Below are 16,790 nucleotides of genomic sequence, written 5' to 3'. Positions count from 1 at the left end.
AATTTGTTTTGAAATCGGACCTCAAATCGAGGTCCAAATCCACAATTTTTGAAAAAAAAACTAGGTTCTACCCAAAACACCCAATTTTCCCCTATGAAAATCATTGATTTTGAGTTGAAATCATGTGAAAAGATGTTAATGATTGAAGAAAACGAGTTAAAATTGACTTACAATCGATTTTGAAGAAGAGTTATCTTTGAAAAATCGCCCAAGAGTGTTTTGATTTTGAAGGAGTGTGAAAAATGAAAGATTTTTAGCTAAGTTATAAAATTGCAGGTTGCAGATATGGGAATTGCGATCAGGGTTCAGAATTGCGAACCCGACCTCTGCTATGTTCGCATTTGCGAGTTGGCAAATGCGAACAAAGGATCGCATTTGCGATAACAGGCCCAAAAGGGTTGTATCGCATTTACGAAGGAAATCTCGCATTTGCGAGGAAAAGCAGGACTGGGTTGTTTCGCATTTGCGACTCAGCCTTCGCATTTTCGAACTCGCATTTGCGAGCCAAGTATCGCAAATGCGAAGCCTGCAGACCTGATCACACCAACTTAAAACCTGCAATTCACCAAGTTCAAAATCCACCCCGTGGCCTATCCAAAACTCACCCCGAGCCCTCGGGGCTCCAAACCAAACATGCACACCAACCTAAAAACATCATACGGACTCGCTTGTGTATTCAAATCACTAAAATAATATCAACAACTCTGAATTTAGCATCAAAATCATGAAATTTTCAAATTTTCTCAAAAACGATCCGATGCACGTCGTTTCAAGTCTGTTTCTTACCAAATTTCACGACTTATCTTAAATCACATATAAGACCTGTATCGGGCACCGAAACCAAAATACGGGCCCGATACCATCAAGTTTTAATCACAATTCATTTCCAAATCTCATAAGTAATTTCAGAAAATAGTTTTCTTTAATAATTCATTTCTCGGGTTTGGGACCTCGGAATTCGATTCCGAGCATGCGCCCAAGTCCCATATTTTTCTACGGACCTTCTGTGACCGTCAAATCACGGGTCCGGGTCCGTTTACCCAAAATATTGACCGAAGTCAACTTAATTTATTTTATAGCAAAAATTTATCATTTTTCACAGATTTTCACATATTGGCTTTCTGGCTACGCGCCCGGACTGCGCACACCAATCGAGGTGAGACAGAAAGAGATTTTTAAGGCCTTGGAACGTAGAATTTACTTTTAAAACAAGTGAAAGGTCATCACATTCTCCACCTCTAAAACAATCGTTCGTCCTCAAATGGACAAAAGAAGAAAGTACTTGAGTCGGGGAAAAGATGGGGATAACGGCTCTGCATATCGGACTCGAACTCCGAGGTTGATGCCTCAGCAGGCTGACCTCTCTACTAAACACGAACAGAAAGAAAACTCTTCGATCTTAACTGACGAACCTGCCGGTCTAGAATAGCTACCGGCTCCTCCTCATAAGACAAGTCCTTGTCCAATTGGACAGTATTAAAATCTAGCACGTGGGATGGATCGCCGTGATACTTCCGAAGCATGGATACATGAAACACTGGATGCACGACTGACAAGCTCGGCGGCAACGCAAGTCTAACCACCTCTCCCACTCGATCAAGAATCTCAAACGGACCAATGAACCTAGGGCTAAGCTTGCCCTTCTTCCCAAATCTCATCACGCCCTTCATAGGCGACACTCGAAGCAATACCTGCTCACCGACCATGAATGTCAAATCACGAACCTTACGGTCGGCATAACTCTTTTGCCTGGACTGAGTTGTACGAAGCCTATCCTGAATAATCCTTTGTCCAAGGCATCCTGAACCAGATCCGTACCCAACAACTGAGCCTACCCCGGTTCAATCCATCCAACCGGCGACCGACGCCGCCTAATATACAAAGCCTCGTACAGAGCCATCTGGATACTCGACTGGTAGCTGTTGTTGTAGGAAAACTCTGCTAAGGGCAAAAACTGGTGCCACGAGCCTCCAAAGTCAATGAACATGCTCGGAGAATATCCTCCAAAATTTGAATAGTCCGCTCGGATTGCCCGTCCGTCTGAGGATGAAACGATGTGCTCAACTCAACCCGTGTGCCCAACTCCCACTGAACTGCTCTCCAGAAATGTGAGGTAAACTGCGTACCTCGATCCTAAATGATAGACACGGGCACACCATGAAGACGAACAATCTCCCGGATATAGATCTCAGCTAACCTATCGGAAGAATAGGAGACTGCCACAGGAATGAAATGTGCTGACTTGGTCAGCCTATCAACAATAACCCACACTGCGTCAAACTGCCTCTGAGTCCACGGGAGTCCAACAACGAAGTCCATAGTGATATGCTCCCACTTCCACTCAGGAATCTCAATCTTCTGGAACAAACCACCGAGCCTCTAATGCTCGTACTTAACCTGCTGACAATTCAAACACCGAGCCACATATGCAACGATATCCTTCTTCATTCTCCTCCACCAATAATGCTGCCACAAATCCTGATACATCTTCGCGGCACCCGGGTGAATAGAGTACCAGGAACTATGAGCCTCCTCTAAAATCAACTCTCGGAGTCCATCCACATTAGGCACACAAATTCGACCCTGTAATCTCAAAACTCCATCATTACCTAAGGTAACCTGCTTGGCACCTCCGTGCTACACCGTGTCTCTAAGGACACACAAATGGGGATCATCATACTGCCGATCACAGATACGCTCCAATAAAGAAGAACGAGCAACCGTGCAAGCTAACACACGGTTGGGCTCAGAAATATCCAACCTCACGAATTAATTGGCCAAAGCCTGAACATCCAAAGCAAGCGGTCTCTCATCGACCAAAATATAACCAAGATGCCCATACTGGCTAACTTCCTACTCAAAGCATCGGCCACCACATTTGCCTTTCCCGGATGATATAAGATGGTGACGTCATAGTCCTTTAATAGCTCCAACCACCTTCTCTGCCTCAAATTTAGCGCCTTCTGCTTGAACAAATACTGCAGACTGTTCTGATCCGTGAATACCTCACATGCCACGCCATAGAGATAATGCCTCCAAATCTTCAACGCGTGAACAATGGCTGTCAACTCCAAATCATGAACCAGATAGGTTTTCTCATGAATCTTCAACTGTCGTGAAGCCTAGGCAATGACCTTGTCATCCTGCATCAACACCGCACCAAGTCCAATACGAGATGCATCACAATAAACTATATAAGGCCTTGAACCTATGGGTAAAACCAACACCGGTGCCATAGTCAAAGCTATCTTGAGCTTCTGAAAGCTTGCCTTACACTCGTCCGACCACCTAAACTGGACACCCTTCTGGGTCAACCTGGTTATTAGGGCTGAAATGGACAAAACCCCCTCCACAAACCGACTACAGTAGCCTGCCAAACCCAAGAAACTCCGGATCTCTGTAGCTGATGCTGGTCTAGGCTAGTTCTTGACTGCCTCAATCTTCTTTGGATCAACTTGAATACCTTCTGCTGACACAACATGACCCAGGAATGCAACTGAACTCAACCAGAACTCACACTTCGAAAACTTAGCATACAACTGATTATCCATTGAATTATAATGGAAAAAGGCAATGAATACAATGAAATAGAGCTTCTTCTGATAGTCGGCGAGTGTCGTATGACGTCGAATAGCTTCTTCTTCGGTAGCCATATCGGAATTTGCTCAAAGATCTGTGGAAATTGCTTTCTGATATCGATAATGAACAACCTCTCAACTTGCAAACGTGCCATTGTCTTCCTTAACCAACCAGTATGGGCAATCCTGAACCTTCTTCTTCCACAAACCCAACTTAAAACTATAAACCATTGTAACAATAACTAAGGAACTACTAGAGAAGTGATAAAATTGGGCTGTTTTAACGACCTTATAATCATTAGCAGAAGTATCATACCCAAAACCACCACAAATTTGGCTCAACCCTGCAACCTCTCTCAGTCCATGATTTTGTGGAGGGTTAACGTGACAAATCGGCAGTTTCCGGAACATTTTAGTGGATGGATTCCACACACCGTTGTCACTCAAGTTGTTGGATTTTTTCAGTTGAGAAGATGCGGTTAGAAGGAGGAGGAGAACGGAAATTTTAATGGGATGGGGAAGAGAATGGGATGTATCAAAGTAGAGAGAGAAAGAAAATAGTGTAAGTAAATAGCGTATTTAGTGGCTTACGGCTAGGAGGTAACCAAAATTAAATATTTTGCTATAAACCTTAAAAGGTATCTATAGAATATAATTTTTTTAAATGGTATTTATTTAAAATAAATAAGGTATTAACCTTTGCTATATGAGGTAAAAATTCCTATAACAACATACCCATATAATTGACAGAAAATGGCCCTAGTTATAGATATTGACATCTAATAGACAATAAATGTATATCATAATAATAATAATAATAATAATCACAATTTTTTCTTCTTCTTCTTTGTCTATATCAACATGTATATTAAAATTTTATTTTCATTCTTTGTATATAAATAATATTATTCTTTGTATATCAAGAATATAAAATTATATATATAGTTATTACTGCGTTTATATCAATGTATATCACAATAAAAATATTGTATTATTTGTATATCATAGTGTATAGCTCACCGGACATATGTATACCAAAGTAGATATCATAAATTTATTTTTCTTCTTTATGTATATTAAAAATAATTTTCTTTGTATACCAAAATATTATTTACTCCCACAATTATATTTATTATTTTTATATTTTAGAACTTGCTTAAACATGCTATATCAAAAATTTATTTTTCTTTTTTGATCAATAATTGTATAACATAATAATAATGTGATATACACTGGTGTACACGATATATAACGTTATATACACATATCGTAGTTGGATTTTTAGGTCTGATTTTTTACCTGAAACCAGTTTAAATCACTTCTAATCTTGCTCAAATTTTGTATATAGCCCCGTTTAGGTATTTTCAACCAATTTCAATCACACTCACTCATTCAATCCAACTTAAAAAGGAAGAGAGAAGAAAAATAAAGCTGAAATATATTTTTACTCTCTTAGTTTTTGCTAATCTTGCTCAAATTTTGTATATAGACTCGTTAGCTATTTTCAACCAATTTCAATCACACCCACTCATTTAATCCAACCAAAAAAAAAAAAAGAAGAGAGAAGAAAAACAATGTTGAAATACATTTTTTCTCTCTTAGTTTTTGCTTATGATTTTCTCTGATGTGAGATCAACCTTACCTTTTCATCCTACTGACTTTTTTTTGCATAATTTACAAGAATTTTTGCTAAACTATGAGAGCAAAAGAGAAGAGATAGAAGAAGAAATACAAGGAGAGAAAGGGGGAAGGAAGCCAAAATAAGCGTGTAGTTTTTTTAGAGAAATATAAAAGAGTAGTTTTTATTTTTATTTTTTATGATTTGGCTATATAATGCCAATTGTTTGGGGGCTATCTTTACCAAACCTAATACAAGGCTAAAAAATTACCAATTTCTATTATGTGTTGTTATAGGATGCCAATTTTTCCTTTGAAAGGCTAGGATGACAAATGTAGCCATAATATTTTGGGCTCAAACAAAAGGAGCTTGCAAGATAACAAACTTATTTTTTAAAGGTGAATTTGCAACAATGAGCCCATTTCATGAAAGAGCTAGCCCGAGAAGTACCCAACCCGGTAAAGAAGGTCTCCCATTAATAGGCGCAAAGCCTAACCAATACGATATCCAATGAGCCCAGTTTTTTTTTAGAGAAAAAAATCTAAATTTATTAAAGAAGATCAGTCATAGAGAGTCTTTCGAAAATAGCCTTTTTATTTTTACAAGGTAGTGGTGCGTACACACTACCATTTCTAGACCCCACTTATGAAATTACACTGGATTGTTACTGTTGTCGTTGTTGTTGCAATCATAGAGGAAAACGTATGGTCAAATAGAGATTCACAACTGAAGTTTGTTAAAGAGTCTGCTACTTGGTTATTTTCTCTAAATGTATAGATGATTTTGAAATTGACAGCCAAGAATTTGGATGGAATAAAGCAAACTCGAAGTTTAACCTCAAAGCCCAAAATAGAGTACTAAAATTTGAAGAATTTACCTAAATGATCGTCCACTTAACTACTTAAACAAAAAATAGCCGACTTATATATAATATGTGTATAATGATATATAATTAATGTATAATCTATGTATACCAGTTAGAAAAGTAAATAGTAAATCCAACACAGTCTTGGTTAAAGATTGTCTAATGAGCAAATGTTAGAATAAATACAATACTGGCTTTCTCTTATTTGTACAAGACTACTAATAATCGGAGAACCAAATAACTATTTTTTTAAAAATTCAAACATTTCTCCATACTTCAATATATTTTTGAATAATTTTATTTTATTTCAAAAACATTGAGAAGATTTATTTTAAGAAAAAGAAATTGACTATAGTATTCTGAATTCGGTCATTCTTTCTAAACAGAATAAGCTATGTCTATTTACCTATATCTAGCTAGTACATTTAATTTATTAATAAAACATGAAGACCACAAGTAAAATATTGACAGATCAAAATATCCCTATAATATTGCATTTTAATACCCTATTTAATCTTTTATTTTCCCATAAATGTATTACATAATTACGAGGCAACTCTTATATTTTCAATATTTTAGTGCATTCCTATGACTAATTGGTCAAAATTCCAAAGACATGAGGTGTATATAATAACTAAACTAGTTTTGTACACGGATTGCAGTAAACCATTCATTCACTCTTTTCAATCTCAACCTTTACAAATACTGTTTATTACTAAACTTTAGGAGTGACTTAAGCAACTTCCTTCGCTCTACCATTAGACAAAATCAAAGGAGAGAGAGAGAAAAAGAACTCCAAAAAAACACAAAGGTATGAAATAATAACACAAATGATGTTGTGTGCATGTTCAAAAGAACATCGACTTGTAATTAGGGGAATAAAATAAAATAAAATAAAAAAAACAAGAAAGAGGCAGAATACAAGGAGTTGAATTGATCAGCACCCCATTTTTTATTTCATAATAATGGCACAAATGCAACCTGAAAAAGTTGCTTCTAGTGTCCAAGAATCTACTCCAGAAAAATTTGTTGCTAAAATTTATTATAACAAGAAGCTGGCCAAGAACAATAATAATAAGCAGCAGCAGATCAATGCTGCTGCCTACAATACTAATGGTGGATCTTTCAAGTTCAATGTTCAAGCCCCCGAATTCGTGCCGAAATCACATGCCACAATCCCCATTTCAGGATATATATATCCCTATTTTCAGTATGTTAATACAACAATAACAACTACTACTAATGATTGGATATCTGGGGGTGATCTTACTATCTCCTTTGTTCAAGAACCAAGTTTTGTTTCAACTTTGTCTCAGAAGGATATCCTTCCTGAAGAACTCAGGCTAAAAGTCATCAAACAGGTCATCTATTCTTCTTTTCTCTTTTGTTGAGTTGAATTCTTCTCATTTGTGTAAAGTGCGTGACTGTCTCATATATACTTAATTTTATTATGTCCCTACACGAGTTTTGAGCATATTTTTTTTTCATGCACCAAATAGATAGTGAGATTTGAATCTAAGACCTCTTGTATGCTTCGATACCATGTTGAAGTGCGTGATCATGTCATTAAGATATTAAGCTCTCAACAATTTGATCTTGTTAACGTTCTTTGTTTTCCATTTTAATGGTGTATGGATCAAATTGCCATTGAGTTCTGGTCATTGGTTATCATTCTTTATACAGTCAAACCTCTCTATAATAGCATCCTCATATAACAGGCATTCACTATAACGGCCAAAAAATATCTGAATAAACGAGATTGTTATAGAGAGATTAGACTGTATTCCAATTTATGTCCTTATTGACCGGTCATTTTTTATATTGATCAACATGTCTGATTCGGATGGACGCTTTGATAAAATAGAAAAATAAGGTTATGATAACAAATATGGATTTTAACTAGTTTTTGATGTGGGGAGAAAATCGGGCTCAAAAGGAGTATGAAAAACATATGTAATGTAATCTATTTAAAGCAGAAAGGGCGTTGCAGCCTGAGCAACTTCGTCCTATCATTCCTTCTTTACTTGTTCGCTATTGCTTGACAGTTAATCGCTAAATGAGGGATGTTTGCGTATGTAATAAGAGCCTAAATCTCATAAATACAACTGCAGATTTTGTTCTGTTACATAACTCTTCATAAACACACTGCTATAAGAATAGTAACACACTGCTCTAATTTTTCTAGCATGGTTTATCACTGCTCTAATTTTTTTCTAGCATGGTTTATCACTGCAATCTTTATTGTCTTTTTACTACATTTTGAGGATTTGTATCTAAAATGTGATAGTTTATATGTTTGATAGGTTGAATACCAACTCAGTGACATGAGCTTGCTCGCAAATGAGAGCTTGTTGAAACAAATGAATAAGGACCCTAAAGGCTTTGGTAAGTACTATTGATACATAGTTAAAGAAATAGTCTACAGATTTTCAATTCATCAGTTTGACAAATTCTTGAGAAATATGTTTAATTACTATGTACAGTTCCCATTTCTTCTGTTTCGGCTACAAAGAAAATCAAGTCCCTCATCACCAACAACCAATTAACTCTTTCTCATGCCCTCCTTTCCTCTACAAAGCTGGTACGTTTTGAATTTTAGTCGCTGTGTTTAATTTCCTTATTGAATATCTATTGGCAACTATGATTTTGTATATATACTTGATTGTTTTCTGAAGATTGTAAGCGATGATGGGAAGAAGGTCAAACGAAAAATCCCATTTACTGACAAGGATAAAGAGGAATTGATGGTACATTTCTTTTCTCATATATATATTGATCTATGGTTTTGATATGTTCATAGTACTAATACTACTACTCTTTTTGGTTTGCTTCCTTTCAGTTGCGCACTGTGGTGGCTGAAAATTTACCAGATGATCACTCTCATCACAACATTGAGAAAATATTTAATGTTGCAGGAAGGTGATATTCTTGAATCTTCTCGACACATTTTATCTCTGCTACATTTATTTGTTTCCAACTCACATATTATGGTTCTTATTGTAAGTGTCAAAACCATCCGAGTATGCCATCCTCAAGATCCTAACACACGAACTAGAGGAGACTTGGGCATCAGCAGTAAGGTATTGAGTACAAACCTGAATTGTTCTGTGTTTTAAAAAGCCGATATTCCCTCTTTATATCAGGATCTAATTCCTTCTGTTTTACTTTCTTATTGCTTTTTGATCGAAAGCTCCATGCACTGATCGAGTTCGAGCATCCAGAAGCAGCTGAGAAAGCAGTATGTCATTATTTTTGTGCTTCCTTTGAAGTTCTTTTCTTTTTCTTTAACTTCATTATATTGTTTTAGTTAAAACTAATTTGGATCACCTAAATCTATTCTTTACCTTAACCTAATCAGGTGGAGAAACTAAATGATGAGAGGAACTGGAGAAAAGGCCTACAAGTGAAGTTGCTGCTCAGGCGTTCAGTAAGTCTAATTTCACTTAATGGAGATCTGAATCTGAATCATTCGGATCTCAGTCTAAGTACATTTTGTTGTTTTCATTCACAATAACTAATTTGATCTGAATATGTTTGATTCATTTAGAATTTGTGATCTTAAAATCATTAAAACGATGTTACTTAAAGATTTCTATGAATGTGACCATTTAATATCTCCCCCAACTACTTCACGTTCGTACTTGTGCTTCTATAAGCTCCTGTTTCATTTTTTGGTATATTATTCTTAAAAATGTTGCTAAATTTGCAGCCAAAGTCTGTTCTAAAGAGCAGGAAGTCTGCATTTGATGGCTGTTTCGACGATGAAGATTGGTTAGCTTCTGAACTGACAGATGACTCAAATCACACTAATCAGTCAGAAATAGCGGATAGCAATGTAAGTATGGTCATGACTAAACCAAACATTTGGTTTTGGAGTGTTCAATATCCTGTTATTGACAACCATATACTAAAACATGCATCTTTGTTCATGCTAAAATATACAAATTTCTCTCGCTTCATCCCCTTGTTGTTAGGTCGAAGAGACTTTAGCAACAAGGAAAACATGGGGTAAAGGCCGTGTGAGAGCACGACAAAGAAATCAAATGTTCAATGGTCGCGGCCTACTTGCCTCGTCTCCACAAAGCAGCAACTCTGGTCCATTTGAAGCACCTATAAAACAGGCTACAAAAGGACCAAGAATGCCAGATGGGACCAAAGGTTTCACAATGGGAAGAGGGAAGCCCTTAAATATTAATGTTCAAACTGGAGTACATGTGGTATAATGGAAGATGATCAATTTTGCCCTGGTTTACTACTCAGTATTCAATGGAAGTCTAGTCAAAGTTTTTGGAAAATGATGTCAATAATTCTAGAACTCTTTTTTTTGCAGACCTTTTTGAGCATCTATATTTTCATTCAATAAGAATGTAATAGCAAAAGTGTATAGGTTAAAAAAGGCTATGGCTTCCTTGAGATTACCAATTTTCTTTTGTTCATATATCTTCTTATCATGGGAAATAATTCTACTGAGTTTAAGATTCTGCCTCTATTTCACCTCTCATTGTTGTCTCTTAATGTTGTTGTATTTATTGCTAAATGTTTTTTTTTTCCATCTGTTGCTCAATGTTCATTAGTGTGCATTAGTTATAATATGTTGTTGGAAATACGTTACTGATGAATTCAGGCAAAGATCACTTTTAGCCTGCAATTGAAATTATTTATATCCGGTAGCCGCAAAAATGTATAAAAATTATATATTTTTATATATAATATTTAGAAATGTATACATATACAAAAAATATATATTTTTGATTATTATTTTGTGAATGACTATACAGTGTCATAAGAAATTTGTATAACTAACTTTTGTTTGAAACATAAAGCTTGTGTTACCCCAAAATTTACTGGGAAGTGCTCAAAAGTGAATTGCTTGTAGTGATGTCCCTAGTATCCCCTTATTGTTATTCTCAGCTTTTACGACATAGTTATCTGAGATATGTGTGTTGGTCTAAATTAGCAACTACTCGATGAACTACTCGAAAATAAAAGTACGTGCAAGTTGATTCAGACACCATCTATCTAAAAAAAATCTTGAATGTGTCTCTTAGTTATAGAACACTATATTAGAACCATGTAACAAGATTTGATTGAGAAAACGAAAATAAGAGGAAAGCAAAAGGATTGAGAAAAGGGAAACAAGGAAAGCTTAGTTTCAAAAGTGAAATAATAAAAAGAGGAAGATGGTTGGGTTGCCTCAGGCAGCTGATACTGATTGAACTTTTGTTTTGTACTACCTATCAATCAAACATCTAAATCTGCTCAGCCACCTCCTTATTTTCTTTTCTTGTCTTCTCCTAAAAAAAAAAAGCATAGATCTCATATTTCTCTCTTTTTCTGCATTATATCACTAGTCCCAAGAGAAAGAAGAAGAAAGATAGAGGGAGGTGAGATTCCCTTCCAAGCACAGATATGTGTTTTTACACCTTTCTATATATATATATATATATATATATTACGGGCATAAGGCGAGGCGTTTTATATATGCGGGGGCAAGGCGTAAGTCCCAAGGCACGGGGCGTAAGCCCCATGAATATTTAATTTTTAATATTTTATAAAATAATATAATTATAGTAAATATTTATAGATAGGTAAAATTGCATAAAAATTAAAGAAAATTATAAATATATGAAATATATATATAGATGCGCTCCATCCCCACAAAAAGCTAGTCAAAATAATCTGTTATTAGCTACTTACAAGCACAAGTAACTTAAGTTGAAAAGACAGTTTTCTACATGAAAGAACAAAAAAGATGACTTACATGCAATTTGAACTTTGAACTTGCTGCTACGAAGGAGAATGAAGTTCTCTTTATTTTTGCAAAAAAATAAAAATAAAAAAATAAAATTGACTATTCGTTGCTTTTGGGAGATAGTAGCAGACTAGAGGACAAGATAAAGAATTGGAGACTTTCGCCCCACACCATCGCCTCGAGGCATTTTTGGTGCGCCTCGCCTCAGGGCTCGCTCCAAAAATGCGTTTAAAATACTAATTATAGGTAATCTTTTTTACTTTGCAGATTACTAATCTCACTTTTTTTTAATGATTATATGTAATTATCTTTTAAGTAATCTGATGATATACTTATCGAATGTGTGTGTTAAATTATAAGGAGGGTAGCAGACAAGTATATTAAGCCAAGTGGCAAAGAAACGAAGAGTTAGATTAGCAATGTACTAACACTAAATAGTAGATAATGTAATCCAGAAAAATAAGAAACAAAAAAATGTTATGAATGTTACGATAAAAATCAAAATATGGTGGATGTCTACTCTTCCTCCATGATCTTTCTCTCAAATGGTTAATGACATATTCAATGACATATTTTCTATGTTCAATGATATATTTCATGGCATATTTTCTTCACTTTTCATGCCTATATAAAGGCTGTGTAATAGATAAGAAAATACACACAATTTAAGAAGAAAATCTTTTCCTTTCTCTCTATCTCTATTTCTTGTTCATGTTTTACTAAATTGTCTTTATTTCTTGTTCTTGTTTTACTAAATTGCTTTTATTTCATAACACGTTATCAGCACGAGTCTCTAACCAATTGTATATATATATCTACAAAATTTTTCCAACATCCAGAAAGATTACAATTAAAAGCCATACATATCATCACGTGGTTAAATGTAAAGAGAAACTACATATGGTAAGTAATGAAATGTAAGACGGTATGATTATCTTATACTTGTCATTCCTTTAAAATCTCATATGCACACAACTTCGTACTACACTTGTATTGCATAAGCACATATTAATATTACATCTTTTATATCACATGAATGGAATAAAATTTTCGAAGTTCTGTATGTTAAAATCATAGTAGCAGTTAATTGTTGATATGATGCATGTCATGGTAACCAAGGATATTTTATATAAATTGTCTTATGCATATTTATGTGTTAACTATCTTCAGTCTGTCCTGCCGCTTTTAACATTTTCTTTTACTTGGATGAATATTTTTTTCCTTTTGGATTTTTACACTTGCATATAGTACCAAAAAAAGGAATAAAAAATAAAATAAAATTGGTCATACTGATTAAAAGCATAAATCATCTTGAAGAAAACAAGAAATACTTCACATCTTTATCTAGGTTGATTAATTACTTCTTTGAAGTTTGGAAAACAAACCAGCTATTGAGAAAGTATACTTCATAATTTATGGTCGTATCATTTGAAAGCAAACAATGATTAGTATGACTACTAGAAGAGGTATTTTTGAGTATCCATGACCTACTTGATGTTTGCTACTGACTTACCATTTTTAAGTATTTTATATGAATGATGCACAAGCTACAACTGGTAAGTTGTTACCTATAATGTCACTTTTCAGGTAATATAAATGCTGAATTTATGTATTAATACTATATATGTGTTGTTACCTATATGGTGTACTTTTGATAAATTTATTCACTAATTGCTTGGTTGAATTGAGTGAAGGAAAGTCATGGCGTTAAATCAAATCCAATAGGTAGGGTATACCCCGAAAACAACAATATTTTTGAGAGAGACTCAATAAATATTATGACAATGATTTTATGATCCTTTTAAACTCTAATAGAATTTAGAAGAAATATTCTGACTACAAACAATTGTATTTCATATAGATGCTACAAATAATTAATAAAGCTTTACGCTGATTTGAGATTTGTACACTTATTTAAGAAAGCAAATTTGATTTGCTAAGTTGCAAATTAGTTGTGTATAACTTTCTTGGCATGTGATTGAAATTAAGGCTTGAGAATGAATCTCAATATTGTTTAGCCTATTATGCCATTAATTGAGGATAAGACATCGGGATCAAGTCCTGATGCTCCATAATGATAAGAGTTGAGTTTGAGTCCCAATTTATTATGGCCTAACATGCGTTTATATTGGTAAGACATTGGGTTTGAGTCCCAATGTACCATATTGATGATATAATGATGACTAAAGAAAAATAATATATTTTTCATGAAAAGTCATAAAAATTGTCCCACTTGATTTGCTCCATTCTTGAAGTGAATGTGATAACAGTGCATAATAAGTTTCAATGAAGACAAGTAGTTGAACAATGAACGTGGGCGTTCCAAATATCAAAATAATAATAATCATCACTATGATTATAAAAGGAGAACAATAAGGGTTCTCAAAATAGTCCTTCAAAATGTGAAGGCAATGCTTACCATCAAATTGGTATGAAAATAATAAAGCACGTCGCTGATTATGATCCATTCCTTGAAGAGAATGTGACTTGTGATAAGCATTGAGAATGCAAACCCATTCCTAAAGTTGAATGTGGCAATATGTGATAAAAGCAATGAATAAAGACATGCAATTCATGATTATATGAATACCACACAACTCACCTCTAAGGGAGGTTTGAGTAAAATAAAGAGAATAAATATTATTGTGTAGTTACATGAATATGTCATTGGTCGCGTACATGTGATATGCCAAATATTATTTTGTCATGCCTTATAAAAGTTATTAAAGACAAAATTAAAGCAAGAAATGTTTTTGCTTATGATGATTTTGACCATGATAATTTATTATGATATAATTTTCTCCGTGAAGGAGATATTTACCATATGAATGGTATGATAAAAGATCTTGTTGTACAAAAGTTGTTAAGAACTCCGAAAAAACTAATTTGTTACTACCCGGATGAATAAACTTATTCATGACATTGATATTGTAAAGTCTCAAAAGAAACTTTTTGAGTTTCAAATATATAAGTCAAAGTGATTGGCATATTGAGACTATAAATGAAAGGAAGATTGAATATCTTCATATTTCTATAATCATACCGGGTAGATATGAAAGGTTACCCGATCTTCTTTCTATTTGTACTACACAAATATAAGTATGATGCTGGAATCATATGCCACAAGTAAACTAGAGGTTTACTAAAATAAATATTAATTGGCATGACCGGTTGACCATCTCGGTTCAATTATGATGCGAAAAATTAATTAAGAATTACATTGACATATATTGAAGAATAGAAGATTCTTCAAGAATTCTCTTGTGCTGCTTATTCTCATGATATACCAGTTAAAGGTTGAGATTGAATCCTTTGATTTCTGGAAGGAATAAAAGGTGATATATATATGGGCCCAGTCACCTGGCATGTGGACTGTTTACTATAATATGATTTTAATAGATGCATCTATTTATGGTCACATGTGCATTTGTTATCAACTTGCAGTTTGGTTTTTGCAAGATTGCTTGCTCAAATTATTAGAGCACAATTCTAGAATATAAATTATGATGATTTATCTTAATAATACTGGTTTAAATCCAAGTTGGTTTAGTAGAAATTGTATGCCTCCAATTATAGCTAAATCATTGGTTATGAGAACAAAACTCCCAAAAACGAAATTTGGTATGAGATTTATTATTTAATATACAACAGCACTTGTACGCATCTAGCCAAGTTATAAAAATTTTTCCCTATCACAATCGGTTCAGGGTCAGGAACCAAATAATTTCTATATAGAAATATGGATGTGCTATATGATTTAATTATGCCACCAAAATGCACAAAGATGAGTTCCCAAAGATGGTTGGGAAATGTGTTGGTGATTCCAACATTAGGGGGAGAAAATGGGCAGCTGAGAAAGTGATACGTGAAATGAATTATTATGAATACATATAGATCCTCGTACAAGAAAATATAAACTTGAAGTTCAAGTGATAATTCATTTACAAATTATTGCCAGACGCATTTGCTGACCCAAAGCTAAATGTCATATTTCAGCTGCTAATGCTCCAAATAGAATAAAGTCCACGAGGGACAGAGTCTATGGCACGCATGAAGTGTAACAGACCAATCGGTTCCAAAGATAAAACTCCTTGAAGAAGGAGAGGGACAAATATTCAAAATGGTCATAATAAGGAGGCAAGTGCCCTAAAAGAGCACCACGACATAACACTTCATAAGACCTCATGGGAGAGGCTCAGGTACCTGAAAATAATGAAATAAAGAGATCTCAATAAGTTATGTCTTTATTGGATAATAATGGAACCGACATAAAATGATTGTCGACAATATTGTTAATATAATGTAGCGCTCAATATGATTAATATTGACGAGGATCTTGAGATCAAATCTGTCATGAAATTTGGACGGATAAAAGATTGGCCAAATAAAAAAATACGCAATGAAATTGACTTCACTTGAAAAATGTGAAGTTGGACGGATAGTCCAACACCTGAAAGTATAAAGTCAATTGAGGTATAAATGTGTTATTGTGCGAAAGGTTCAAGTCGATAGACATAAAGACGACTTGTGGCACAAGAAAATTAGTAAATATCCTCACATTGAATATATGGAGACATGTTCTCTTATAGTGGATATAGTCACTTCAGGTTTTAATCTGGCAATATATGAAAAACTTGATATGCGTATAGTGGATATCATTGAAAGATTTAAATTGTCTTGGAGCATATTAAGGTTTCCAAGAAATTTATTAAATAAAGCTTCAAAAATCCTTATACGTATTGAAACAATCAGGGCGCATGTGGTATAATCGCCCGAGAGAGTACTTGTTGAAAGAAGGGTATAAGAATAATTCAATTTGTCCTTGTGTCCTTATTAAAGGATATGGATTTGAATTTGTTATAATCGCCATGTATGTTGATGATTCAAATATCATTAGAACTCCCGGAGAGCTTCCTAAAGAAGTAGACTGTTTAAAGAAAGAATTTGAAATGAAAGATCTTGAAAAGACAAAATTTT

The 16,790-nt window shown here is 34.4% G+C and overlaps 1 protein-coding gene across 1 annotated transcript; it reads left to right on the top strand.

The window, feature by feature from the left end:
* Nucleotides 1–6,879: 6,879 nt before the first annotated feature.
* Nucleotides 6,880–10,550, top strand: LOC104223094 (la-related protein 6C-like). The gene is made up of 10 exons (XM_009774450.2): nt 6,880–7,422; nt 8,365–8,446; nt 8,545–8,642; nt 8,737–8,808; nt 8,901–8,980; nt 9,066–9,141; nt 9,252–9,299; nt 9,420–9,488; nt 9,771–9,896; nt 10,036–10,550. Exons 1-10 carry the CDS (start codon nt 7,027–7,029, stop codon nt 10,282–10,284), a joined length of 1,296 nt encoding a protein of 431 aa, XP_009772752.1. The 5' UTR covers nt 6,880–7,026; the 3' UTR covers nt 10,285–10,550.
* Nucleotides 10,551–16,790: the final 6,240 nt, after the last annotated feature.

Source organism: Nicotiana sylvestris, chromosome 12 (genome assembly GCF_000393655.2).
Source record: "Nicotiana sylvestris chromosome 12, ASM39365v2, whole genome shotgun sequence".
Lineage (NCBI taxonomy): Eukaryota > Viridiplantae > Streptophyta > Magnoliopsida > Solanales > Solanaceae > Nicotiana > Nicotiana sylvestris.
The sequence above is the reverse complement of the archived record's forward strand: the minus strand, read 5'-3'. Positions and strand labels throughout refer to the sequence as shown.

Coding starts and splice junctions, on each gene's coding strand:
- LOC104223094 (XM_009774450.2), top strand. CDS start 7,027: ATGGCACAAATGCAACCTGAAAAAGTTGCTTCTAGTGTCCAAGAATCT. Junction 8,643..8,736: donor TCCTTTCCTCTACAAAGCTG/GTACGTTTTGAA, acceptor TGTTTTCTGAAG/ATTGTAAGCGATGATGGGAA. Junction 8,981..9,065: donor ATATTTAATGTTGCAGGAAG/GTGATATTCTTG, acceptor TCTTATTGTAAG/TGTCAAAACCATCCGAGTAT.